At 58.0% G+C, this 23,536-nt stretch overlaps 1 protein-coding gene across 8 annotated transcripts; it reads left to right on the top strand.

Annotated features, from left to right (window-relative positions):
• The first annotated feature begins 4,943 nt into the window (after nt 1-4,943).
• Nucleotides 4,944-23,078, top strand: ARFGAP1 (ARF GTPase activating protein 1). 8 transcript variants are annotated; one of them, XM_008011234.3, is made up of 15 exons: nt 4,946-5,063; nt 6,713-6,918; nt 8,331-8,394; nt 8,845-8,954; nt 9,234-9,405; nt 9,945-10,045; nt 10,849-10,935; nt 11,509-11,605; nt 14,417-14,473; nt 16,030-16,062; nt 17,363-17,392; nt 18,395-18,451; nt 19,068-19,127; nt 19,778-19,851; nt 20,903-23,078. In XM_008011234.3, the coding sequence occupies exons 3-15, from the start codon at nt 8,335-8,337 to the stop codon at nt 21,210-21,212; spliced, it is 1,248 nt and encodes a 415-aa protein (XP_008009425.2). In that variant the 5' UTR covers nt 4,946-5,063; nt 6,713-6,918; nt 8,331-8,334; the 3' UTR covers nt 21,213-23,078. The 8 variants fall into 8 exon arrangements, with proteins under 8 accessions (XP_008009418.2, XP_008009449.2, XP_008009425.2 ...); XM_037983022.2 differs by having other exon boundaries at nt 6,713-6,958; XM_008011227.3 differs by lacking the exon at nt 6,713-6,918 and having other exon boundaries at nt 4,944-5,063.
• Nucleotides 23,079-23,536: the final 458 nt, after the last annotated feature.

The raw sequence follows: 23,536 nt of genomic DNA, 5'->3' as shown, positions 1-23,536 counted from the left end.
CCAGGGGAGTGGCCAGGATTCTCTCAGGTGGAGGGTGCAGAGGGCGTGAGTGAGTGAGCAGGGGTTGGAGGCCCCCAGCAGCTGCATGAGAGGGCAGGGCAGAGACAAGACCAGAACCCAAGTTCCTGGGAGGCCTGGAATGACGACTTTATTCCTGGGATTTTATTCCTAGGATGACGGTACTGAGCGAGGTCTGGGTAGAAAGAAGGAACTTCTGGACAGGAGAACTTCTGGGGACTGTACCAGGCAGCGTGGAGCTCTGAGCATGGAGCAGCCCGAGCACGGAGCAGCCCAGCGAGGGTGGCTTTGGCTCAAGGTGACCTGACTTGCAGGTTGACGCTGGTGATGGAGAGGGCTGAAGAGAGAAAGGCGACGATCCAGGAGGATTTCCCCTTTGCTATGCTGCTGGCCCCTCCCCTTCACCCCCACTAAGAGATGCTGGCACCCATCACAGCACACGGCAGCTGAAATGCCAGCTGGGAGGGCTGCTGTCATAGGTCAGGTTCCCTGGAGGCTGAAGACGGGGATTGCTGTGCCAGTGATTCTTTGGGAGGTGCTTGTTTTAATCTGCTCGGGCTGCTGTAACAAAATCCAGTAGACTGTGTGGCTTATAAACAACAGAAATTCATTTCTCATAGTTCTGGAGGCTGAAAGTTCAAGATCAAGGCATGGGAATATTCTGAGCTGGATGAGGGGCTGCTGCCTAAGAGCTGACACCTCCTCTCCGTGTAAGGGGTTGGGTCTCTCTGGGGTCCCTTTTATGAGGGCACTCATCCCATTCATAAGGGCTCTGCCTTTGAGACCTCATCACCTCCCAAAGTCCTCATCTCCTGAAACCATCACATTGGCGGTTAGGATTTCAACATGGGAATTTAGAGGAACACCAACATTCAGGCATGCTCCCTGGAGAAAGGTGGGCGGGATGCAGGATGGGAGGAGCTGAGCTGGGAGGGGCTCTCAGCCGGATGCATGGCCATGTCTGCTGGGCTGAGCCTCAGTTTTCAAGGTGAGCTCAGAGTCCGGGGGAGACTAAGGGCTCTGGTGACACTAAGGCCAGATGCGCCTCTCATGGGGGCCTGGAGCCCTGGACAGTTGACGAGACCAAAAGTCATTTCGAGATGCCTGTTGGTCCTGCCATGCAGGAGGCTCCCGGTCACTCCTTAGATGCAGACAGCGGGGCTTCCCAAGAGCTGCACAAATTGCTGGAGTGGGAGGTGCTTTGACCACGCAGGGGCCCCGTGGAGGGCGGATCAGGCAGGAAGGGACATGGTACCTGGGGCCCCTGACCCTCTGGCTATGCTGGAGGCATTCCAGCAAGGCTGGCCCAGGGCCTCTGGGGTGGGGGTGGCCTGGGGCCTCATCTGTGTGCTGCTGCCACCCACTGTGGGACTTTGGGCATGTCTCTCCATAACCTGAGCCCCAGCCTTGGCAGCTATGCAACGTGTGGATGCAGCGGGACCTGCCTTGCAAGGAAGTCCTAGGAGGGCGGCTGCCCTTGGGGATGCCCCATAACTGACCCAGTATAGTGACCCTAAGCTGATGAGCCTGAAGGCATGTACCCATACATGCAGTACCCATGCACAGAAATGCACACACACACACACGTACATGCACATATACACACACCGCACATGTGTGTGCACACACCCCAGCCTTGGGTAGCTCTAGTTGCTCCTCAGGCTCTGCCACCCCTGCTGGGAGCTGGCTGGACACTGTGGACAAGGCTGACTGGCTGTGAGGCCCACACAGGGTCACAGAGGACCTGTACTCAAGGCCCTGCCCACTTTCTCTGTTCCTTGTGTTTAGAACGAAACCTCTGTGGTCCTCACCCTGGAACTGACGCTCTATCTCCCCATCACAGGGCACGCCTGGCCCTGGCCTAGTGGACAGCTGGCTCCACACACCTTCCTCCTTCTATTCCAAAAAGGGCATTACAGACTTCTGGGTGCAAAGCTTCACTCCACTACTTACTATCTTTTTCACTTTGGGCAAATTATTGAATTGTACTGTGCCCTGGTTTCCTTGTCTGAACAATGGGTTCATATCAGAGTGCATGGTTGCGTGGTTTAAATGTGCTCTTCCTCATCGAGCCCAGGGCTGCGATTCTGGCAAGTGCTCAGCCAGTGTAGGCTTGAAAGGGAAATTGGAGGCCTTGTTCCACAGATGGGTGACCTGGGTCCAGGGACCTTGTTCCACAGATGGGTGACCTGGGTCCAGGGAAAGGCAGTGCTTTGCCGCAGGTCCCACGACTTCACAGGTGACCTGGACTCCTGCCTGGCTCACAGCAGCTTCATTCCTGCTCACCTGCCTGTGGCCCAGGCAGCTCTGCACAGCCATTTACTCAGAAGTTCTCATTTCACTGTTTTTGTATTATTGTTTGATTTTATTCACATCAAGACCTTCACGAGCCTCAGGGAGGAAAGCACAGAGATGATCACATCACTATACCTGAAAATCAATGGACTGCTGGCAGTTCTAGAAGAAAAACAAATTATCTAAATACTTTAGATGGGAAAATAGAATGTTTTCAGTTTGCAGCTGCAGGTTCCACACCATTCCCCACTCCATTGCCAGATCCCGCCACCGAGTGAGCTTTGGCCCCACTGTGAGTTGGCCACTGCGAGCCAGGGATTGCAGGGAGAGGCGAGGCTGCTGTGGATGCTGTGAGGCAGCAGCTACCCTGTCGTTGGAAGGGCCATGCCTCTGATCTGAGCTCTAGGAACTGGCGCCTTGCTCTAGGGGTGGAGGTAGCCCCAGACCTCCCAGAGTCTAGGTGGGCCTGGTTGATGAGGCAGCACTGACTAGTGGCTTTACAATCAGCAAACTGCAAGTTCAGCTTCCACTGGTTACCCAATGCCAGATGTTGGCCCCAACTGTGCCCCTTCCAAGACTGCCTTCCCTTTTCCTCTCCTCCTTCTCAGCTTCTCAACCTTCACAGTCCACCTCCTCCAGGCAGCCCACTGTGACTAATCCAGGACATGGCTCCCACTCTCTGAACTCATGGCACCCACACAGTCCTGACCATGAGATCCAGTGCTGAAATCTACACTGTTCCAACTGCCACTTGTGTAGATGCTGCTGGTACATGTGCCTGTGCACATCACCTTGGCCCTCTCCTTTCTGTGCACGCCAGTGGTTTCTTACTGCAAGAACTGGCGACTCCCTCCTGAGGGCAAATAAACAGCATTGAGACACCATTTTGTACCCACAAGTCCTGCTGCCGTCAAAAGACCAACAATACCCAGTGTTGACAGAGACGCAGAGCAGCTGGACCTCACACATCACTGGCGGAAGCATGAAATGCTTACCATCTTTTTTTTTGTTGTTGTTGTTGTTTTGAGATGCAGTCGCGCTCTGTCGCCCAGGCTGGAGTGCAGTGGCGCAATCTCAGCTCATTGCAACCTCCACCTCCAGGGTTCAAGCAATTCTGCTTCAGCCTTCTGAGTAGCTGGGATTACAGGTGTGTGCCCCCAAGCCCAGCTAATTTTTGTATTTTCAGTAGAGACGAGGTTTCGCCACGTTGGCCAGCCTGGTCTTGAACTCCTGACCTCTGGTGATCCGCCTGCCCCGGCCTTCCAAAGTATTGGGATTACAGGCGTGAGTCACTGCGCTCGACCACTTAGCATGTTTTAATAACGTTCCATACCCACCTACCCAGGACCGAGAAATTTCACTTCTAGGTAATCACCTAAGAGGAAGAAAAAATATGCCTACAAAAAGACCTTTCAAGATAGTTTTATTCATACTAGCCAAAACTTAGACACGACCCCAGTGTCCAAAGTGTGAATAAATGAAGGAATGTGACGTGTTTTCCATGGCACACTGCTCGGCAATAAAAACCAGTTACAGATACGTGCAATGTGACTGAATCTCAGAGACATCACGTTAAAGGAAAGAAGCCATCACGAAGGTATATTTTGCACAACTCTATTTGTATGATATTCCAGAAGAGACAAAACTAAGATATGGCGATATTGGAATCAGAAGAGTGGCTGCCTCTGATGGAAATGTTCTATAATTGACTATGGTAGACATTACCTGGGGGTATGCATTTGTCAAAACTCATTGCACTGCACGTTTTGCAGTGTGTAGCTTATACCTCAATAAAAATGTTTATTCTCCATCATTTCGAAAGTCACCCAGATCAACGAGGAACACATGGAATGCACAGAAAAAAAAAAAGTAAAAACAAAACAAAAAATTACCTGCAACTAACCTCCCACAGTTGATCGTTTTTTATCTGTGTACCTTCCTAGTGCAGACTCGGGTCCCACCATTGCACACCTGCACCCTGGGGCATCTGCGTGGCAGGGGTGGGGGCCCGCGGACCCTCTCAACCCCGCCACCTCCCACCAGGGCCCAAAGGCTCGGGTGGTGGAAGAGAGACTCAGACCCCAGGGCGGGAGCACGGGCCCCAGGACGCAACCCTCCACCCCCGCGCTGGTCCCCCGGTCCCCTGCTGCCCACTGCCCGTGACCCTCGCCTCTCTGCCTGTCACCCGCTGCCCCGGTCCTCCTACCCGAGTCCCCCTGCCGGTCCCCGCCTGTCCTGGCCCCTCTGCCCCCGCCCCGTAGACCTCGCCCCTCTGCCGGTCCTCCATGGCTCCCGGTCCTCCTACCCGCGTCCCCCTGCCGGGCGGTTGCAGCCCCGCAGCTCCCGTCCCAGGCCCCCACCCGCCCCGCCCCCGTTGTCGGCCCCCGGTGAACGCGCCGTCCCAGAAGCACCTCAGTTTGGTTCCACGGATGCACGGACGCTTCTCCCGCCCGGCCCCCAAATGCTGCCCTCCTCCGCGGCCACCGGGATCAGGTGCGGTCTGGGGCCTGGGGTGGGAGTTGGACGGCGCGGCTACGCGTCTCCATGGCGACCTGGCGGGTGCGCGCCTCGGGGGCTGGGGCCTGAGGCGGAAGTCCCGCCCCTGCCGGCTCCCATGAGACCTTGCAAAGCGCAACGTAGCCGGAAGCTGGTGGCGGCTGGTGGGCGACCCGGCGCATCCCCGTTGCAGTGCGGCGGTCCGAACCCGGCCCTGGCCTGACCCCGGCGGCCCTGCCCGCCCCTCCCGACAGGTAAGCGCGCGGCTCGGCGGCCCGGGCTCGGCCTGAGGCCCCGGCTGCCGCGGCGTCGTCCCCGGCCTTCGCGGGCGGACTCCTCGCCGCAGCCTCCCCCGCCCGGACCCCGCTCCACCCCGAGGCTGATGCCCCAGAGCTTGGGGGCGCCCACCCCGACCTCCCCCAGTCCCCTCGGCGCTGGACGGCGGGGCTCTTCTCGCGTGGACGCCCTGCTGCAGCCGCCCCTCCGCCGTGCCGCCCCCCGCCCCTCGTGCCCCCTTCCCTCCGAAGCTGCCCTCCACCCGCACCCCGGATCTGGAATTTCCCACCGGTTACGGGAGTCCGGAGGGTCCTGCCCACCCACGTCGCCTCACGGGGCGCGAGCAGGACCCTGCCCCGTCTCCTTCAACACCCTCTTCCCGAGCTCCTTCGGACACAGGACTCGGCCTGGATACATCCCAGTCAGGTGGCCTCTGAAGCCCGGTGGAGCTTCCACCTGCTAAGAAGTGAGGGTCCTTCTCAGCAGGTGTTGGTGAGCCCAGTCTCATCAGAAATGGCAGCCTCAGCTCGCTTGGTTTTCCTCCTTACCCTTTGACGTGGATGACTGTCTTGAGGGAGAAAAAGAAACCAGGAAGGGGCTTTTAAAACTTCTCAGTTTATGTGTGTTTAGAAGACCTGTGCTTCTTGCCTGTTCTTTTTAACAGTTTTAATTACAGCCCACCAATTCTGAGAAGTAATTCTGCTCATTTTTTGCAGGTCTAATATTCCTGCCATGCTCTGCTGATTATAGCACCAAAGTTCGGCTGTAAAGTGGCCCAGGGGATTGAAGCCCTCAGCTTTGTTTTGGCGTCCCTTTCTGGGACCATGTCCTTGTCAAAGTTCAGAAGTAATCCGTGCTTTAGAGAAAGGGCTCTTCTTAGACATGGGTAGTTGAGGCGCTTCAGTTTCTGGGAAGGACTGCTAGTATTTCTGCCGGTCGCTGTGTTACAGCCCTAGGGTCTAAACAGTGTTCTTAAATATCCCTTTTGATCTCACATACTGAGAATGTTCCAACTTATGGATCCTGAGCTTACCGAACTAACTCAGAGTGTCCTCACTGGGTGTGACGTTTGCTGAAGTCACATCCACTTGCAGAAGGAGGTATATTTTTGCATCTTGGTTTCAAGTGTTAAGAGTTTTGGATTATTTTTCAAGATAAACCATATTTGTGCTTTGAAGGTTAGGAGGTATTTACTTTCGTGTTATTAACTTTAACATTTCAGGGAACTAGGGCTCTTGAATATCCACAATGAGTCACCTAGAGGAGTTCCTTTTAAATCCAAGCTGAGTCCTTTCCTTTTTGCACGTTTTCTTCCTCCGGTGGTTCTGCGAGTATCCTGTATGTTTTACAGTTAGAAATTCAAGCCATCTCCTCATGGTTCTGACTTTTGTTTGCTTGTGTCTGTTGACCAAGACATAAGCCCCTGAGGGCAGGCATGGTGCTGTGGAAAGAGTGCAGGACTGAGTGTGGAGACCTGGATTGGTCTCGTCCTGCTTTGGCGGCTCACCTCCTCTCCGTGGGCCGTGGCTTCTGCGTGTGCAGTAGTTCTGCCAGGGCCGTCAGCGGCTGCTGTACAAGAATGTGTCCCGAGGACCGTGTAAGCTCAGCCTCGCTCCCCGCCTGCCAGGGCATCTCTCCACGCAGGTTCTCCCTCTTCCGTCCTCAGTCGGCTGTACCGGTGGACGCTCAGTTTGATGACGGTATCCGCCTGAATGAGTCATGCTGGGGGCCGAGTCCTGCGATCAGGAGTGAGCGTTCACTGCCTCATGATCTGTGGTTCCTGGACACTCTCACACAAGGCACAGAGAATTATGGAGCAGAAGGGAGCCCAGGGTGAACTTTTGGTTTTGTTTTTATGAACTGCAGAAAACAGGTGTTTATTTCCTGACTTTGAATGGGTTTAAAGTGGGCACTGGTCAATGTTAGGAGTCATGGGCTTCAGAATTCAGAAACTTTGGCTGTGTGGAGTTGGGACCCCCCCAGTGAATACCTTGTTTCTGGATACTTAAGATTAGAAATGAAATATAGGACAGAGGGTTTTTTTTTAAATTTTTAAATTTTTCTAAAGTTTCACCTCAACATAAAGTTCCACCTACAACGTTAGTGGGAAAGCTGGTCTACACGGTCCTCTTAAACACAGTGAAGGAGGGAAGGGCTGGTGCTGGGAAGGTCCCATGGCTTACAGAGTTCTGCGTGTTCTCCATGTAGTGAGAGGTAGAGGGGACAGCACACGGCTCCATTCGTATTGAGAGGTGGGTGAGCCTCAGAGAAACAGTGCACTGAGGCGTGGGCTGGTGGGGATCCAGGTCTGCTGCCTCCAGGCTGGACTGTCTTCTACAGTCTGCTCGGTGCTGTTGTGTGCAGGACCGCTGGGTCATTCTCCTTTGACGCTGGGGTTGGTACCACCCCTTCCTCCTGCTTTGAATCTTAACTATGTCGATTTTCCTGGTCCTGAATTAGATGGGCCATCAGTTGAAGTTGTACTTTGCTAAAGCTAAGAGAGCTACAGAGACATCAATAGGTTTTCTCTTCACCCTAAACCTTGTTGCTATTGTCCCACTAGGGTCCCTGTGAGTCACCGTGGCAGGGCTGATGGTCTGAATCCACTCTGCTTGTCCTGCAGCAGCCACACTGTTGCCCCCATGCCTCAGAATGGCCCCAGAAGGACCTACCTGCAGGTCCCCCGGCAGGCTGGACTTTCCACACACTCCAGGCAGGGTACCGCTTCTGCCCCGACACGGGCAGGAGCCTCCCTGCACTGCGTTGGGGATGTGGTAGGGAGGGTGGAGCGCCGAGTCCCTGGGCTCCCTGTAGTTGGCAGTGATCAGCCCAAGTGTAGTGTGTCGCCTTTTAGGTGGAAAATCGAATTTAGCAGCCAATCTGTGTGTGTTTTTAAAGACTACCCCTTGCTGTGAATTTCACCATTAGAAGATAGGACTTTTTATAAATGATGCGGTCTTGGTGGTGGATAACCGTAAGCAAAGTGGCACCAGTAATTACGTGGTCTTCCTGGCCATCGCCCCGGCCACAGCCTGGGAGCCTCCTGGGGGTATGGGGAGCAGAGTCCTTCAGTACGTGGTCCTCTCGGCCCCTGCAGCGGGCGGCCCTGTGACCAGGGCTTCCCAGCAGCTCAGCAGATGGCCTCTCAGGTTTTCTGTTGTGTGGGGTTTTTGGACAGACGTTATTTTCTTTTTTGTAGAGTAGCCTGTTTGTAAGTTTAAAGTGTTTGTTTTTCTCCTTTGCAGCATCATGGCCAGCCCAAGAACCAGGAAGGTTCTTAAAGAAGTCAGGGTGCAGGATGAGAACAACGTAAGCCTCTGCCTCCCACCCCTGCCCCAAGCCTTGGTCAGGGTCAGTGAGTCTCGGGAAGTTGTGCTCTGAGCCCATGGTTCTGAGACCCTCCTGGAGTCGATGGTGGTTGGCGTCCTCTGGACGTGTGTGACTTGTGCTGGCTGGTGGCCTGGGTGGCCGGCTCTTAGAGTGGTGCCATTTCTGGCGCTCATCAGTGCTGGCTGTTGGGGGTGGGGGCTCCTCCACATTCCTCAGGCCACATCGCTCTAAGGACAGGTCCGCCTCATCTTCCCATCTGAACATTTTATTACATGGGAGGCTCTTTCCCCTCACGCCTTGCCCTGACCCACGCCCCCGGCCACCCTGGGCAGCCCTCTGCATTTGCTTCTTGAGGCCACCTGTCGGATCTTTGGGGTCCCTGGGCTCTGCCCTGAGCCACCTGGTGAGTCACTTGTGGCCCCTTTGCAGGTTTGTTTTGAGTGTGGCGCATTCAATCCTCAGTGGGTCAGTGTGACCTATGGCATCTGGATCTGCCTGGAATGTTCGGGGAGACACCGTGGGCTTGGGGTGCACCTCAGGTCAGTGTCCTACCACTCCGGCTCTGCGGAGAGCCTGCGGCCATCCCAGCATCTGTTTCTGACACTGGAGGTGCTGACGCCAGGGAAGCTTGGGGGCCGTCTCCCGTTGAGTTGCCAGTGTCCACTCCAGTGACGCCATGGCACAGGGTTCCAGCTGCTGGCCACTCAGCCTCCCTGCGGCTGCTGCTTGCTGTGTCTAATTCTCAGGACGATGCTGGGTGGAGGGTGTCCCTGGGTGTCCCCGGTGCTGGTTGATTTGCTCAATCCTCTGGTTTCCAGCTTTGTGCGCTCTGTTACTATGGACAAGTGGAAGGACATTGAGCTTGAGAAGATGAAAGCTGGCGGGAATGCTAAGTTCCGAGAGTTCCTGGAGTCTCAGGAGGACTACGATCCCGGCTGGTCCTTGCAGGAGAAGTACAATAGCAGAGCCGCGGCCCTCTTTAGGGATAAGGTAGAGATGGGCCCGACTCACTCTTGCCCATGGTGCGGGTCTGCTCTGCCTTTAGTGGTTCTGGAGTTGGTTCTTTTGCTGGTTCTGACACACCCACTGGGCCACACATAGTCTGGGACAGAAAGGAATGTCGTGGTCCTTGCTGCCCTGCCCAGAGGGGAGGCAAATGGCTTGTGGGAGAGACGGACCTTCCCCGCCTCCAGGGGAGAAAGTAGCTGTGACCGTTTTCTGCCTCTGTGACATGTTGGGCACAGGGTTTCTAAGAAGTTTGGAGGCCAAATGGGTGGGTCCCCCTGCGTTTGAAGTTGGAGCTGCACCAACTAGGAGCTCCCCAGCTCTGTTGTTCATGTAAAGGGAGCCCTGGCCTCGCGTCCACACCTGGTCTGTGCACCTGAGCAGGGGCCGTCGAGGGGGGCCAGGAGGAGGCTGCGGGTGGTGGGTGCTCCAGGCGGGCCGAGGGGGCTGCACTAGAGTCAACGGTGCCCAAGGGTGTCGCCAGGCACCTTTATGCTCTCTGATGCCCTGTGTCTCCTTGTCAGGTGGCCGCTCTGGCCGAAGGTAGAGAGTGGTCTCTGGAGTCATCACCTGCCCAGAACTGGACCCCACCTCAGCCCAGGACCCTGCCGTTCACGGCACACAGGTAGTTGCTCCTCATGGGGCCTCAGTGCAGTTTCCACTGGGCCCTGATCTTAGTCGACTGGGTTACCCCACAGAATTCCCTTCTTTGCTGTTTTAACAGCTCTTTTCCCAGAAGTCAGTGGGAAAAACAGATTTTTTAAATTGCCAAAACAATTCAAGCTTTTCGTAAATTTCAACCCATAAAGCTGTCTCAAAGAGTGCCCCAGGTAAGCTCTGCACGCCTTCCAGATGTGCACACAGCCGTGTGCGCCGTGGCACTGTGGGATTCACGACTCCGTCTGCCCACAGAGGTGCTGTCTCTCCTTCCCCAGAGTTGCCCATCTACCTGTGGCACTGGCCCTGCCACCCTTGAACTGACCCCTGTCATGGATGCATCCCACGTCCCACTGCAGGGAATGTCCTGGGTGAGGTGACTGGGTAGCACGAGGCCTCCCCACCTCACCTGGAGCCCCGGAGCCCTGCCAGCCAGGTGTGTCTGGCAGAAGGCTTTGCACTTCGGGCAACTCCGGCTTGATTCCAGGCCCTCGGTCCTCTTGCCCCACCTCTCGCCTCTGCCTCGTGCTGACGGGGGGAGTGCAGAGCCCACTGCGGAGGCCTCTCGTGTTGCCCATGAGGCTGGCATTGCTGGGTTTCAGCACCTGAGCCTGAACATCCGCTCAGAGCTGAAGGCCACCCTGGCCTCAGGTGCTCTTGGGTGATGTGAAGGCGCTGCCCACGTAGGCCACATGGTTCTGGGGGTGCTGCTGGGGTTCCCTCAGACTTCACCCAGTTTTGACCTCACCAGCCTTTGATTCTTGGTTTCAGAGCCTCTGGCCAGCCGCAGAGTGTGACCGCCTCCTCGGACAAGGCTTTCGAAGACTGGCTGAATGATGACCTCGGCTCCTATCAAGGGTAAGGACTTGAGAGCTGGGGATGCCTGGGGAAGGCCAGACCCACGGGGTTCAGTCTGCTGGGTAGGGCTGCTTCCCTCGGGGCCTCCCGTGTGCAGTGGGTGTGGGACCCGTACGTGCCGGTGCAGGGTCTGACTGCAGTGAGCCCTGCCCACCCGGGTGTGGATTGGGGGTCTTGGGTGTAGAGAAGAGCTAATACTTAGAAGAAAAGCATAACACATTTTCTGCTTGGAATTTGCTGGACCTCTACGTGAATGTTTATCCCCAAAGCTGTCATATTAAGTTGTTTTGATCCTTCTTCCAGTACTTCTGTGACTGGGTTTGGGGACTTGTCGGGGACCCTCTCTGGTGATGTGGCAGGAGGATCTTTTTAAATGAGCAGGAAGCACGTCTGTCTGCTGCTGGGGAGCTGCCAAGGCTCCTGCTGCTACGGGAGGCAGCGTGCACGTCCTGTGCGTGGGGACGCTGGCACATCCCTCAGAGCCTCAGCCTCACCTCTGTTCAGGGCCCCACACCTTCGGGAGGAGCAGGGTTCACGCCAGCATCTTCAGCCTCTTGTCCGCTTTGTTTTCAGAGCCCAGGGGAATCGCTATGTGGGGTTTGGGAACACGCCACCACCTCAGAAGAAAGAAGATGACTTCCTCAACAACGCCATGTCCTCCCTGTACTCGGTGAGGACTTGTGGGCCCTGCAGAGCATCTCCCATGGGCAGACCCGGACTGAGGGCACACCGGGCCGTCGGGGGCAGTGTGGCAGTCCTGGAACACGTGCTTTTTGCCTTGCTGTGATCTAAGGACCCATCCCTTACCTTCAGTGACGTTTTCTTGCAAAAATGTGGCTTAAATTTTTCAGATCCCAAATTCAGTCACTTCTTTTTTTTTAAAAGATGGAGTCTTGCTTTGTCGCCCAGGCTGCAGACTGGAGTGTGGTGGCGCAATCTGGCTCACTGCAACCTCCGCCTCCCAGGTTCAAGTGATTCTCCTGCCTCAGCCTCCTGAGTAGCTGGGATTATAGGCACCCACTATCACGTCCAGCTAATTTTTGTATTTTTAGTAGAGATGGGGTTTCACCAGGTTGGCCAGGTTGGTTTCAAATTCCTGACTTCTGATGATCTGTCCACCTCAGCCTCCCAAGGTGCTGGGATGACAGGAGTGAGCCACCGCACCCAACCAACACTTACTTACTTCTGACACAAAATGTGTGTATTTCAAATCTAACAGCGGACGTTCTTCCAAGGAACCCAAGGGCTCCGACGGCAGCCACTTGGCTGTGTTCTCTGCAGAGGGAGTGCTGTGTGCAGTGGGAAGCTGGCTCTGTGCTTGGGGGTCTGGCCGTGCTGTGAAGCCACTCGGGCGCTACCCGAGGTCACTCAGGGCCACCTCTGGTCTGGGGGTGCCTGGAAGCTCCAGGTCAGATGTTCAGAGTAGGACCCCCTGGGCTTGTTGCCATTTTCCTATTAACGGAAATACATGTTGTTTGATTTTCATTTTCCAAGGAAATTTTTACTGTCTTTAAAAAATGATTCTTGCAGGTGTGATGGCTCACGCCTGTAATCCCAGTACTTTGAGAGGTGGAGGCGGGCGGATCACCTGAGGTCAGGAGTTCAAGACCAGCCTGGCCAACATGGCGAAACCCCATCTCTACCAAAAAATATAAAAATTGGCCGGGCGCGGTGGCTCAAGCCTGTAATCCCAGCACTTTGGGAGGCCGAGACGGGCGGATCACGAGGTCAGGAGATCAAGACCATCCTGGCTAACCCGGTAAAACCCCGTCTCGGCCGGGGCGCGGTGGCTCAAGCCTGTAATCCCAGCACTTTGGGAGGCCGAGATGGGCGGATCACGAGGTCAGGAGATCAAGACCATCCTGGCTAACACAGTGAAACCCCGTCTCTACTAAAAAATACAAAAAAACCTAGCCGGGCGAGGTGGCGGGCGCCTGTAGTCCCAGCTACTCGGGAGACTGAGGCAGGAGAATGGCGTGAACCCGGGAGGCGGAGCCTGCAGTGAGCCGAGATCCGGCCACTGTACTCCAGCCTGGGCGGCAGAGCGAGACTCCGTCTCAAAAAAAAAAAAAAAAAAAAAAAAAGAAACCCCGTCTCTACTAAAAAATATAAAAATTAGCCAGGCAGGGTGGCATGTGCCTTATAGCCCCAGCTACTAAGGAAGCTGAGGCAGGAGAATTGCTTGAACCCGGCAGGCAGAGGTTGCAGTGAGCCTAAATAGCACCATTGCACTCCAGCCTGGGCGACAGAGTACAACTCTGTGTCAAAAAAAAAAGATTTTTATTCATCGCAGCATTATTGTCTGTGACACTAGCAACCTGAGACTCTGGCCACAGGGGCCACGTGAATGGGAGCTTGCGCTGAGAGCCAAGGAAGGACTTATTTATTTATTTATTTATTTATTTTGAGACGGATCTTGCTCTGTTGCCAGGGCTGGAGTGCAGTGGCATATTTATAGCTCACTGCAGCCTCGAACCCTGGGTTCAAGCGATCCTCCCACCTGGGCCTCTCGAGTTGCTTAGCTTCCCAAAGTTCCAGTATTACAGGAATGAGCCACCATGCCTGGCCAGAAAGGATTTGTTAATACTAACATGACAAGATCTTCAAAGTATGTTAGCTAAAAATAAGCAGGTTTAAAACGGATGGCTTCATCTGCAAGGAGCCCTGCCATAGAGTCTTGGGAGCCCCCAAGTGTGTGTGGCTTCCAGTTGCTCGGGGTGGCCTGGCTGCACCTCAGGCCACTGACGGCCATGGTTGCTTTCTCTTGCAGTCATTGCTGCATCTTTAGGAAAGAAAAGTGCATTTTCCAGCCTGTGTGTGGCCCTTTTGCTGCCTTTTGCTGGGCATCTGCTTTCTGGGGAAGGCAGTTCAGCTTAGTGATCTCTCAAGTGAGGGTCCCTTTGCGTTTCCTTTAGGAGGAAGAGGATGAGTTGTGATTGAAATGAGACATTTATTTTTCTAAATAGCTTTAATTATCTCGGGAGACTCAGGAGGAAACCCTGAGCATAGATGAAGGAGAGCAGGTTACGGCGGTCATGAGCCCACACGCCTCACCTCTTTCTGTTCCTCTGGGGAGGCAGGAGGAAGCGCCAGCCGTGGGGAGGAGAACAGGTTAGAGCAGGTTACAGCGGTTGTGACCCCACATGCCTCACCTCTGCCTGTTCCTCTAGGGAGGCAGGAGGGAGCGCTGGCCCTGGGGAGGGGTCCTGCCCTGCAGTGTGGGCTTGCTTCTTGAGGGTGGTGGGATCCCCAGGAGGCTGGATTGCACCGTGTTGGGAGCACTGCAGTTGGTGAGGTTGGGGTAGAGGGTGCGTGTCCGTTGTGCCCTGGGTCCAGTTGTACTCCAGCAGCCTGGCGAAGCAGGCGCTGTGGGGTCAGGACGGGGTGGGGGCCTGGTCCTCATCCTTGCTGAGATGCTCTGCTCAGCGCCAGGTTCCTGGGTCCCAGTGCTGATGCAGCTGCTCTTTGTCGCCTTCCTCAGGGCTGGAGCAGCTTCACCACTGGAGCCAGCCGGTTTGCCTCAGCAGCCAAGGAGGGTGTAAGTCACTGTCCCCACTGTGCCACTGTCCCCACCAGGCCCTCAGGACACTGGTCTGTGGGGGCCACTGCCTCTCAGAGCGTAGGAGGGGGCTGTTCCCACCACGTTGCTCCCCTCCTCATGCCAGGGTGGCTGCCTCGTGTACCCGCTCAGGGCCTGCCCGGCCAAACTCGTTTCCTGTTCACTGGTAACTGGTGCAGGTGTGCAGCCACTGCACTGGCCACCTCGTTCTGGGAGCTGCAGAAGGGATGTGGGACACAGAGGGTTTCTGGGCGTTCCAACCATGGGCTGTGCCAACGCAGTACCAGCCAGGGTGGTCCCAAGGCCTTGGAGGTTCTGCAGGAACACAGCAGCCCAGGCTGTCAGGAGCTGCTCCTGTGTCAGACCAGCTGCTGGCAAAGGGGTCCCGCCCTGATGAAAGTGAGGGAGATGTGAGCCCCATTGATTCCTAGACTCCACCCTAACCAAGCAGGGCAGGTCTCGGGCACCCTGTGCCCTAGAGCTTCTGGGGCTCAAGTCGTGTTTTGGTAGCGTTTTCTCTCTTTTTGCCGCTCCTCAGCCTGAAACGGGAGGATTTGGGGCTTTCATCAGGGCAGACAGTGGAGCATTAGGCAGAGACCCAAGAGCAGGCCTGGCATCAGGATGGGGCGTGGGCCCCCGGGGGCTGGGCTGTGGTGTGAAAGGAGAAGGGGAAGCCCAGAGCAGGGCAGCTGGGTGCCTGCAGCTGCCCAGACAAGCAGCCAAGGCACCCAGTTTAGGCCTCTTATGAGCGGAAGTCACGGTGCGCGCCTGTCAGATGTCCCCATGGTCACCCTGGCCCCGTGGCTTCCCCAGTCACAGTGCGCACCTGTCAGAGGTCCCCGTGGTCACTCTGGCCCCGTGTCTTCCCTGGGAGAGGCAGGCCTGGGTGCGCCCTGGAAGGGGCAGCAGGCCAGGTGTCCAGGCTCCAGCTCTCACAGCCCCGTGACTTTGCCAAGTGTGAGGTTCTGGTTCCCGCCAGGGCCTCCGTTTTCCGTCACCACGGGAGGGCTGCGGCCTGGGGAGGCCCAGGTACCTTCCAGCCAGTGTCACGGCTAGGCCTTTTCTCCTCCCCCAGAGCGTAAAAGTGACCGAGGTGGCTGGACTGTGCTTGGCATGGAGCTGCCTCCGCAGTGGGGTAGATGAGCCTGGGCCAGTGGCGCCACCTATTGAAGACAGTGCTGGTGTGGCTTCCCCAGCCTGTCCTCTGCTCCAGCAGGACCCCGCCCTGTCCTGAAGTCTGGAGGATGGGGTTGGCCCTGCTGTTCCCTGGCCTCGCACACTGTTCACATGTGCCCTCGCCCCAGTAGCTTGCTGGGCTGGCCTCCCTCCAGGGAGAAGCCAGCATTTGTGCTAATCCAGGCCCCACTGCAGCTCTTCTGGGCATCTCAGAGTTATAGTCCCTCCCACCCGAGAGCTGCTGGCAGCCCAGGGGCCATTGGGAGACAGTCCTGGACCTGAGTCTGTGGGCCCTGAGGAAGGAGGCCTGGCAGTCCGTGTTAAAGACTGTCAAGCGTTGTCTTTGTTTTTCATTGTAGGCTACAAAGTTTGGATCCCAAGCAAGTCAGAAGGTAACAGAGGAGAAGCTTCTGAACCCTGGTGCTTCTAAAACTATCCTGAGTCTCTGACGTCACGTGCAGCGCCTGAAGCTGCCTGGTTCCCTCTTCTCAGGCCGCGCGCTCAGAGCGCAGGAGGGGCTGTTCCCACCATGTGGCTCCCTCCTCATGCCGGGGTGGCTGCCTCACGTACCCGCTCAGGGTCTGCCGGGCCAAACTCGTTTCCTGTTCACTGGTAGCTGGTGCAGGTGTGCAGCCACTGCGCTGGCCACCTCGTTGGGAGCAGGGACTGCCTGGCTTGGCAGACGACCCACACTGGCGGTGGCCGCTCAGCCGGAAGGGCCGTCATGGGTGGTGCTGTGCCTGCGGCACGTAGGATGTGTCTGCATGCTGAGGCAACGGAGGGTCCCTTAGCCCTGGCCAGGGCGTCCCCCAGTTGTAGGCAGTGTGGCCTCAGGCATTTGCATGTTTTTTTTTTTTTTTTTTTTTTTGAGACGGAGTCTCGCTCTGTCGCCCAAGCTGGAGTGCAGTGACCGGATCTTGGCTCACTGCAAGCTCTGCCTCCCGGGTTCACGCCATTCTCCTGCCTCAGCCTCTCGAGTAGCTGGGGCTACAGGCGCCCGCCACCTCGCCTGGCTAGTTTTTTTGTATTTTTTAGTAGAGACGGGGTTTCACTGTGTTAGCCAGGATGGTCTCGATCTCCTGACCTCGTGATCCGCCCGTCTTGGCCTCCCAAAGTGCTGGGATTACAGGCTTGAGCCACCACGCCTGGCCTATGTTTTTATATTCTTTAAGATGTGGGTGGGGGCCCCACAGTCCCCACTTGGTGGGTCAGGGCTGTGGTCTGGCTGTCCTTGGATTCAGAATCACACCCAGGAGGCAGTGCCCACGTGAGGCCCACCACGAAAGCTCAGGACTGCAGGCGTGGAGCTGTGCGTGGCTTTTTAGGACACGCCCTTGCCCCCGGGCGAGGGGGTCCATTCTCACAAGGTGCCCATCAGTCACCCCTGTGGCCCATAGCACCCCCTTCCTGTCTGAGGGAGTCTCTCCACGTGCCTACCCCCAGCTGCAGGGATGCCTGCCTGGCTTTGCCGCAGGCCTCCCAGAGTCCTGAGCTGCAGTCGCTCAGCAGTTCCTGCAGGTGGTGGTCAGTTCCCGGGCAGGGAGCGGCTGCTCCAGGGTTGTGTTGCTGAGAGCCTGCCCGGTGCTGCCTTAGTGCTGCAGCGCCCCGTGGAGGGTTCGAAGGCGCTGCTGGTTACTAATGCCGCCCCTCACCTTGCTCTCTCCTCACCTGTCTCCTTGCTGTCGGGTAAAGTTTTGGGGTCACAAGCAGCAGCCGGAGCCGGTAAAGCCTGTGTCTGCTCGTGCATGCCGCCCGCGTCTCTGCCGAGAGTGTGCTTGGCTTCCTCGGTCCTGCTGCTGCTGCTGCTGTCTGGTGTCACCTCACGCGTGCGCACGCTCAGACCCTCTCCCTGGCCTCGGTCCATGGCTCTCCTTTAAGATGCAGGATCTGCATCAGGCTTGGTTGTGTGTGCCTTTCAGCCCTGCACAGTACTACTGCGCTCCACCCTGGGCAACTAAATGAGACCCCCATCTCCAGAACACACAGACCCCCCGACCCAGGCTTGCTGTCGGGGAGGCGTTGGAGGGAGGGCGGGGGCACTGAGCGCCCAGCTGCTGAGCAGGGTTTCCAGGCCGCCTGCGCTCCCTCGAACACAGTGCAAAGGGGAGGATCTTTGCTCTGTGACGAGTTCTTCCCTTTCCGGCCTTTGATCCGTGCTGCTCCCTGCCTTTGGGGGAAGAGGAGGCCTCACACCACATCCCCAGGTGACCTTAACGCCACTGACCCAGGATCAGGAGAGGCTGAGCTCCTTTCTCAGCAGCTTCTTCCTGTGGCCCCAGCCTCTGTGCCCTCTTCCCTCCATGGGGGACTCAGTGCCTGCCTGGGGAGGCGGAGCTGCGTCCTAGGTCAGCACAGGGTGGCTACAGCCGGTGTTGGCGTCAGGCACAGGCTGCACAGGGCATGTTCCCACCAGCCCAGCCCTGCCGGCCGCATGGTGGCCCGTGAGGGAGGACCCCGGGGGGAGCTCCCCCTCGTCCTGAGGGCACTTCCTGCGAGAATGGGGGTGGGAGGGCCGCGGTCTCCACCTTCTAGATGTGGCAACCGACTGCGCTTCAGGTGTTGTGTGCGAAGCCTTGTTTCCTGCTCCCTGCATTTGTATCCTGCTGTCTTCCTGCCTTCCTGCTGGTGAAGCTCGTGCTGCCCTTTGCTGGCCTGTACTGCCACTGATGACCCGTGTCTCTTGGTGGAGCTGCTATGGGGCTCACGTGACTTTCCTTCCTGCAGGCGTCCGAGCTGGGCCACAGCCTGAACGAGAACGTCCTCAAGCCTGCGCAGGAGAAGGTAACGGGCAGCTGCGGGTGGTTGATGTGCTGCTTGTGCGTGGAGCTCTTCACTCCGGGGGATGTGGGTGCGTCAGGGGCGTTGGGGGATTGTTTGTCCAGCAGCTGGGACTTGGAGGGGTACCTCTCAGACCCTCCAGCTCATCCCTTTCCCTGGCCTAGGGCCTCCCTTGCAGCCCCCCAGCCCACCTCCATTCCTCTGCCTCACCCCCACAGCGGGCCTTGGAGCTGTGCCCAGAGGAGGCTCTGGTACGGGAATGATGCCCACTATCCTCGGGGATCAAGAGCCCCGCCAGCTCCCTGCCTCCTTCGGGGCTTGACTGGGACAAGCAGGGCAGGCACCCCCAGGGCAGCATGGGCGTCCTCAGGTCATGTTGCTATTTGTCAGCAGCGGCTGGCGGGGGCCACGTCTGCAGACACCAGGCCTCGCAATGACGTGGGCTCTTGATGCTGGAATCCATTTGGGGCCATTGTAGGACTTTCTGGGGCTCAGCCTGACGGGTGTCCCCAGGCCCCTGTTACTTTGGATGCCCTCACCCTGGGGATTCCTGCACTCCTGAAGCTTTAAGCTTTAATCTCTGCTGCCCCCATTAATGCTGCCGTCTTAATCCGTGCAGGTGAAGGAGGGAAAGATTTTTGATGATGTGTCCAATGGGGTCTCTCAGTTGGCATCCAAGGTAGGGAGCCTGCCCCATGTGCGGGCACAGTCAAAGCTAGTCTCCATATTCCACGGCCCTGGGCATGAGAACAGGGTATGCCCCGTGCAGCCCCCAGCCCGCCTTGGCAGTGGCCGCTGTCCTCTGAGACGGGAGGAGGGCTGCCCAGCCTGATGGCCCGAGGGATATGGAAACAGCTTGGCCCACTGCGGCCCGGTCAGCCACTAACTGTCACTTCTCCTGCTCTTACCTTGCTGCTGCTGGCCTTTTCCTCGGTAAGCGCCAGCGCCATCTTAGCTGCCGTTGGTCTCGCTGCTCTGTGGGCCATTTGGGGCGTGCATTTTGTCCTGTTTCCTGGCATGAGGCGCTCTGCAGACGGGGAGGGAAGAGCAGGTCTCGGTCCTCTCCCCCGAGCACGTGGTGGGAGCTCTTGAGGTCTGTGCCCGAGGCTGTCCTCACTGCCGTGTCCCGCATGCACCTGGTGCCACTGCGGCGTGGCTGTGCGTGTCTGTCTGTACGCGTGTGCGCGGCACCCCTTGTTTCTGGATGTTTCTGGATTTTACCCGGGTCTTTTCAGCGTGATGGCGTGTGCCAGCTTGCGTGTGGGGGCCTCCAAAAGCTGCCTGTGCCGTGACAGGGCCTTCCTAACCTCTCTTCCCGTCGCCTTCCAGGTCCAGGGAGTCGGTAAGGGATGGCGGGACGTCACCACCTTTTTTTCGGGGAAAGCAGAGGGCCCCTTGGACAGGTACGCTGTGTCCCCTCCTGGGCCTTTCGTCCCACTCCCCTGCCTTGTCCACTCCTCCCACAGGCTGTCGGGGAGGTGGTCGGCATCGTTGCTGGGGAGGGGAGGGGGGTGCTGTGGAAGGCTCTCTCAGTGCTCTGCAGCTGCAGAGGCCTGTCCTGCCTGTCTCTGCCCTGGCTGTGTGCTCTTTGGAACCCTGCAGGAGCTGGGCTCCCCAGGCTAGGGTGGGAGGGAAGGTCTCAACCACACGCCCCCACGTAGGAGGAGCTGGCCCTACTCTGCTGTTCCTCTGTCTTCCAGACTCTGGGTGGGTGGAGCAGGTGGGGGGCCAGGGACAGGAGGGCTGGGGGCCCCAGAGACCTGTCCTGGCCCCCATGTCCAGTTCTGCCCTTAGCGCTGGGCACCCCAGGCATTTCTGCTGGAAGCTGGCTGCTTTTCTCGGCCTCTGACTCCAACAGGGGAACCACAGGGGATCTTATAGGGCCTGGCCTTGTGCTGTCTACTGAGAGGCCAGTGCTGATGGGCACAGATGTGCTGCCCCCTAGGTGGGCCCAAATTTTCCCTGAGACGCCCTTCTCTTCCCTCTGTGTGTGTGGTTTTTCAGTGATGTGATTGCAGCTGAGGACAGAGGGCAGGGCCTGGTTCGGGGCCAGCATAGCTGAGGACGGGGCAGGGCCTGGTTCGGGCCGGCATAGCTGAGGGTGTTGCTCAGGAGAGCCTGTGTCCCAGCTTGAGGCCAGTGCCCCTGCCCCTCCCCACTTGACTAAACCACTGTTTTATCGCAGCAGTTTGGAGCTGGTAGAAAAAAGTTTTTAGTAGAACTATCCTGCAGTTTGGGTGATTGATAGAGTGGGCCCTGGTTCTCCAGCTCCCCAGCAGTTTCCACTGCTCTGAAGTGGGAGAAACAGCTCCCGCCTGGTGGGGCTGCTGTGGACCCCGAGCGCTGGCCTGGGAAGGTGGTCACTGTCCAGGTGCAGAGCTCTCGGGGGCACAGAATTCCCAGTGGTGGGCTAAGTAACAGTCATTCAGAATCCCCCTTCTGTCTCTTTAAAAGCCCCTCGGAGGGCCACAGTTACCAGAACAGCGGTCCGGACCACTTCCAAAACAGCACCATAGACCAGAGTTTCTGGGAGACCTTTGGAAGTGCTGAGCCCACCAAGGCCCGCAAGTCCCCAAGCAGCGACAGCTGGACGTGCGCGGACACCTCCACCGAGAGGAGGAGCTCGGACAGCTGGGAGGTGTGGGGCTCAGCCTCCACCAACAGGAACAGCAACAGCGACGGTGGGGAGGGCGGGGAGGGTGCCAAGAAGGCAGTGCCACTGGCCGTGCCCGCCGACGATGGCTGGGACAACCAGAACTGGTAGGGCCCACCGTGCCCCTGTCCCCAGCGCCCCCAGGCGACTTCATGTTTGCACTCTGCCCTCATCGTTCCTCCTCCTTTCATTTGACCCAAGAATCAGCGACTGCAGTGTGAGGACAGCGTCTCGGGAGGCAGGACCCCAGGGAGACTCGGGTTCGCGCCGCCTGCCACGTGGGGGTCTCGGTGCGTGGGAGCGGCCTGCTCTCCAGCCTGGGCGGGGGCCATCCCGTCCTACGCTCCCCTGGGCATTCTTGGACTCAAGGCAGGGGCTCTTCGTGGCTTGCTGGGAGGTGGGCTGTAGCACAGAGCCCTGCGACTGCTCCAGCGGCCGGTTCATTACGCAGTATCTCGGGGCTGGGAGCAGCCACATGCCGAGCTGTCAGCGACGTGAGGTGTCCCTTCTCCTTGAGATACTTAACTTTGGGTTTGCTCTAGTTCTTTCTTTTTGAAGAGAGGACTGGAGTGGTAAAGATGGAAACGCTAAAAGCGATACTGGCGCTCACACTGCTGTCCGACCACCCTCGGCTCCCACGTCCACGCCTGCCTGGGCCTGTGCGGTCAAACCTGCGACGGTCGTGACCCTCCGTGGCTTCCCTGCATCCACACTGTCCAACCACCAAGTTCACCAGACACAGCCTCCACGATAGCCACACCCACACCTGAGCTGTTCCCAGTGCTAGGACTTGACCATCCTGGAACACCCTGGAAGGAAAAGGAGTGCAGGGTGGGCCCTCGGCCCTGATGCAGGAGGGTACGACAGCGGGTGTGGCCCGGCAGGAGAGCCCTGGGTTCAGGAGCTGAGCAGGGGATGCCTGTGCACGGTGCCTGGGGCTGCCCTACAGACTGGTGCCCGCCACGTGCCGACCCTCACCTCCCCGAGGACTGGATGATGTGCTGCCGTGTGTGACTCATCTCTGTTGCCCACCCTGTGTGACTCTGGGCCTTGGCCAGCTGTGCATGCACCCGAAGCTCGTGCAGTTTGTATGTGAGGTGCTCTCTCCCCCACCACCATGCTCGTCACTGTGGCCTTGGCCACACTCCTTGGTCACCCCACTTCCCGGTCGCCGTCTGCAGCACTCCTGGAGCAACCTGGGCCCTTCAGCCCCTGTGCTCGTCCCACCCTGGGGACTCGGCCACCCGCGAAACGGATGGGACGAGATTTCAGCGAGCCCTGCTGGCGGCCGGTCCTCCTGTGGGCACCAGCCCTCTTGGTAGCCGGCGTGGAGGGCCGGTGTCCTTGGCTGCCATGGAGGGACTTGGTCACCGAAACAGCCACCTGCTGTAATTGGACCTGAAGTCAGAGGCCAGGGGTCAGAGGCTCATGGTGCTGAGAAGCCACTGGGCAAAGTGGCCAACACAAAGGTCCCAGGAAGCCATCTCCCGAGAGCTGAGCGTGAGGTCTTTGCGTCTTTCTCCAAGCTGAGACTTGGGCGCGCGCGGTGGTTCCCGAGGGCTGCTTGGACCCTGGTGGGCTGAATTCTCCGAGGAGGGGTGGACTCCACTGGACAGTGGGATGTGGTGGTCCATGTGCCTGTTTCCATGTCAGCACCTTTTGACTTGGCAGCATGGAGCCAAGCTCTGCCCCCCAAGGAGGGCGCCTTTCTTGGGGGTAGGGGGACGGCCCCTCTGCCTGCCCCAGATCCCCTTTAATGGGAGGTGCAGTCAGCAGTGCGGAGGTGTCTGGGCCACCTTCAGAAGGTGGATGTGGTGGCCGAGACCCTATCCACAGAGGGTGACGGCCTTTCCCTTCTGCAGGTGCGGGCAGGTGGGCCTGGGACAGGTGCTGGGGCCTCTCCTGGCTGTATGTGAGAACCCATGTGGAAGGCGCGGACCTGACAGCATTCCAATAAAGCATAGGGAACACGCAGAACATCTGGGTGCATCCCAAGGGGCCACTTCCAGTGCTGTGCGAGTAGGGTCATGGGACCCCCAGGAAGGCAGGAGTGGGACAGTAGGAATCATGTGCAGGCCCCTCACTGCTCCTGGCCCCTCCGCCCAGCCCTCCTGGGGAGGCCCTGGCATCACTCCATCTGAGACAGAGCTTCTGGGGAGTAGGGCAGTAGGCAGCTGGGTGACCCAGCCAGGGAAGAGGTCACGGGGCCCCGACATGTGCCTCTGGCTGGCCAGTGAGACACTGGGGTGGGGTCCAGGGACCCTTGGCCTGGAGAGGTGAGCAGCGGCTCCTGTACTGGAGGATGGCACCGGGGCCTGTGTCTAGGAGGGCCCCTGCCCCTCCCAGAGATTCAACACCCCCCACGCTGGGGAGGATCCCAGCCCGTATCCTGGAAACTCAAGGTGCCACCTGATACTGGGGTTGTGGGGCAGGGA

The sequence above is a fragment of the Chlorocebus sabaeus genome, chromosome 2 (genome assembly GCF_047675955.1).
Source record: "Chlorocebus sabaeus isolate Y175 chromosome 2, mChlSab1.0.hap1, whole genome shotgun sequence".
Lineage (NCBI taxonomy): Eukaryota > Metazoa > Chordata > Mammalia > Primates > Cercopithecidae > Chlorocebus > Chlorocebus sabaeus.
This window is presented reverse-complemented; position numbering and strand designations above follow the sequence as displayed.